The sequence below is a fragment of the Papaver somniferum genome, chromosome 3 (assembly GCF_003573695.1).
Source record: "Papaver somniferum cultivar HN1 chromosome 3, ASM357369v1, whole genome shotgun sequence".
Classification (NCBI taxonomy): Eukaryota; Viridiplantae; Streptophyta; class Magnoliopsida; order Ranunculales; family Papaveraceae; genus Papaver; species Papaver somniferum.
Genome location: NC_039360.1, coordinates 185126883 through 185130798, shown reverse-complemented (window position 1 = coordinate 185130798; position 3916 = coordinate 185126883). Strand labels below are relative to the sequence as shown.

Here is a 3916-nt window from a genome sequence, read left to right as displayed (position 1 = left end):
TTACTAGTAGTATTGTAATAATATTAGCCACCACATCAATAACAATGAAGCCAGTTATTATGCAAATTAGACATGCACGGGCGAGTGGCCGCCATTGATCCCTTTTCCATGAAAACCTAGCTTTAGGGTTTCTTTTTCCTTTTGTGGTCGTGAGCAAAATTTCCGCGGAACACATTCTTTCTTTTGTCCGAGAGCATACTTCCCGCGGTGAGACACAATTTTGGCCAGGGGTATGTTTCATGCGGAAAATATGGCTTGTTGAAGCGAGCATCAGTCCCTACTTCTTTGGCTATTCGTTCTATGACTTGTGGCCAAAATAAAATCTCCCGTAGAAAACTTGCCGTTGATTGATTCCTGATCGTTGCACTTGATTTTGACAAAATCTTCACGCACGGTTTTTCTTCAAAGTAGTAACTTTTCTCCGTTTTGGTCCGTTTGTCGTTACTTCGAAAGTAAAAGCAGCTTAAGGAAACTTTGTTAAGATGTCGCCTGAAAGCAGTCCTGCCGGTGTCGAAAAACGTTAGCAATTCCAAACCAAACATGGATGATGAGTTCTTACCAAGTCTTCCACAGTTAAGAAAACACATCCCAAATATGTGGCAATCCTTCTGAATGGTTTGGAGAATGAAGAAGATGTCCAATCGGTTCGTCCAGGGCGTGTAATGCGGTTTTGCCTCCAGAAGAAAGAGTATCCCGCTTCTCCCATTGATCTGTCAGAGTCCGTTGCGCTCTTTTGATAAATGGATGAAATTCATGATAAGCCAAGACTGCGTAAGGGCCAATCTGACTGGGGCGCAAATCATAGACGCCGTCATGGCTTCTGCAAAACTGCAAATCAGGAAAGACGTCGCAGGCTTGATCACTTTCATTTCCAGATGGTGCCCGGAAACTCACACGGCTATATGTAGGTGGGGTGAAATGACCATTTCTTTGGAGAGTGTAGCCATCATGCTGAACCTTCCAATAACAGGGAACCTTAACATCATCTTGTCTGATGAAGAAGAAAAGATGCATGCCATTCTTGTCGCAAAGTCAGCAGGATTCGTTCGGAAGGATTACGAGACGAAATGCTTCTATAACTGGTGGGTGTTTGAATGGTTCCCAGATGAATCGGAGCCGGATCAGGTGAATAGTATGCTCCATGTTGCGGCATTTTTGTCTCTGTGGCTATCCAGGGATATTTTTGATGATGGTTCTGGCAAGAAGGAGATAAGACAGGAGCTCATCAAATTGGCTATCAAATTGGCGAAAGGTGTTGTTCTCCCCATTGGTGGCTTGTTTATTGGATCTTTGTACACCCATCTGGATCACCTGGCTGCGGACATGTATGCTTCTAATGGTTATATGAAAGTAGACTCATACGTCCACGTCACCTTTCTCCAAACGTGGCTGTGGGAGCTATTAAAAAATTATGCTCTCAATCCGCTGGATTCATTCCCTGAATCCTATGGTGGCTCCAGGATACTTCGCTGGTTGAATAAGCGTCCAAGGCCTGGATCAAATCTCATTGACTTCCTCGAAAACGCGTACGCAGTTAACTTTCGTCCCTGGTCTCCGGTCCATGTATTCATAATTCAGGCGGACGCTTTTGCCTCTGCCCCGAATACGACTTTGCTTTCTGCTGAAAATAATATGAGCGTTGGAGAAATTGTATTCATGCGAAGCGGTATACCCAGACACGTGCCATCTTTTTTCCGAGGATCTTATGAGGCAGTTCCTTATAACATTGACAGGTCTGCTCGGCATATGGGCTTTGACCAAGGAGTCTCATTTCTTCGTCAGTCGGCGGCTCCAGAAGAATTGTTGTCAACTGCTCTTGATGCCAGTGTCCTTGCACCGGATAAAATCCTCCCTTTCCTACTTTCAGAACGGAATCCAGCGACTACCTCCAGATATAACACATTTTGGCAGGATGAGTTTCTCGCCATCTACGGGTTCGTGAATGACGTGGTGAAAGATCCCTGTGGCAAGCCTTCCCCTGCGATTTTGGCGAAACATCCATTATTGAGGAGTTTCCCACAGTTAAGCGGAAATCTCTTAGTCCAGATATGAGCAAGGAGCCGGTCCCACACTTTTCATAATTTTGACATAATTTGCTCAATTGCTTATATTAGGTCCAAACTTTTTCCAACCGACTTGGAATTTGCTCAAACGACCATCAACTGGTCCCACGACCACCAAGGGCCGGTTCCCTCTTGGTCGGTCCCTCACTTTTCCACAATTAGGTTTTATCACCTAATGCTCAATCGAACACTATTTATAAATGATGAAACCATCATTTTATCATCATTCTTTCACCAACCGGCCAACTAAGGACCTGGTGCACCCTCACTTGAGCACTTGGGCGCCACATGGACTCCCTCATTCCATGTGTGGTCGGTCCCTCTATCACTCATGAACTATTTTTAGCAATTCATCAATTGACGAACGATTAATCAAAAATTAGGGTTTCGAACAAACGCTTCAAGGATTAATCATTCTGAGCAAGTTCAAACACTAATAAATTTACGTTGATCCAGAAATCAACATCTGGATTAATTATATAATATTCGGTAGTCTACCAATATTTTAATTAATATTTTATTGAGTCACGTCACCAATAAATAATTCGTCGAATTGAGCAATACTTGCTCAGTTGCTCAAATATTGATCCAACTATCAATATTCAGTAATTTATCAGCAATTCGTCGAATTGAACAATCTTGCTCAGTTGTTCAAATATTGACCCAACTATCAATATTCAATAATTCATCGAATCGATGAATCCCTGAGCATTCATCACTCATGCTCAATTCAACAAAACCTAGACTCATTGTCTAAACAACCAATGACTGACTAATAAAATACACGTCTGTCATGCAGACTCCACAATTCGTGAGACACCAATCACGTCACATGGGGGGATATCAATTAGGGTTTTGGTCTGGCGGACTACGACACGTGGATTCATCCACGATGAGAAATGTGAGTAAGTCGTGCAAATGGTTGAAGGAGTTAGCAAAGTAGTGGGTGAACGGTTAACCAAGTCTCCGCACGACCTGGAACTGGTTTCACCACGATTTCCCACTTCCCCACTCTTTCACTCAAGAAACCGTCACACTTACAGGGATCAAGGTTTTACCATTCTGAAAATATAAATAAGTATTTGAATCCATGATTGAGGACATGAACATTCGTCTACAAAGAATTTCTCGAGTAATTACTCTCAAGAATTCATCAATCTACCAGAACTTATTCGAACTCATCAGTTCACAGAAACTTGCAGAAACCTTCAACACATCCACAATCCTTGATCATCATTGATCCCACACAATTCTCAGCTTCCCTCCTACATATCAACCCATCTCCCTATTTGCGACTGAATTGAATCTGGAACGGCCATTGACTTGGTTTAGGCCGGAGTCCTACAGATTGATCTCTCGAATCTAAGCACTCCCTTTGCAGTGTATCTGTGTGAAGTTGAACAGTTTGCTCGGTTGAGGAGTCTCGTACGCACGCTCGACTCTCCACTTTCCTAAAAAACCAGCAAATCGTTTTTCCCCATCTACAGATTGGCGACCACAGTGGGACATTAATCTCTCGGTTGCAATCTCACATTCTCACAATGGCTGATCTTAGATCTGGGTTGGTTACAAATGCAAACAACGCTAGCACTAGCAACAATAACAATGATGGTATTTCGGAAACCATTCTTGCTTCTAACAATGGTGGTGACACTACTCCTCCTCACACTAATGTCTAAAATCATCCTCTCTTCGGGCTGCATCCTGAAGAAATCAGATAAAATCCACCTACGATCGCCGATCTCATGAAAGTCCAGGAAATTCTTGCCAAGAATCAAACTGATATGGCTACTACTCAGAAGGAGATATGTAACTATCTCAAAACTGTCACTACAAGATGTCAGACAAAACTC

The 3916-nt window shown here is 42.9% G+C and overlaps 1 protein-coding gene across 1 annotated transcript; it reads left to right on the top strand.

Annotated features, from left to right (window-relative positions):
• Positions 1–813: 813 nt before the first annotated feature.
• Positions 814–2052, top strand: LOC113360421. Its single transcript, XM_026603930.1, has one exon. The coding sequence runs from the start codon at positions 814–816 to the stop codon at positions 2050–2052; it is 1239 nt and encodes a 412-aa protein (XP_026459715.1).
• Positions 2053–3916: the final 1864 nt, after the last annotated feature.

What these genes read in the sequence shown, in the direction of transcription:
- LOC113360421 (XM_026603930.1), top strand. Translation starts at nt 814, where the DNA reads ATGGCTTCTGCAAAACTGCAAATCAGGAAAGACGTCGCAGGCTTGATC.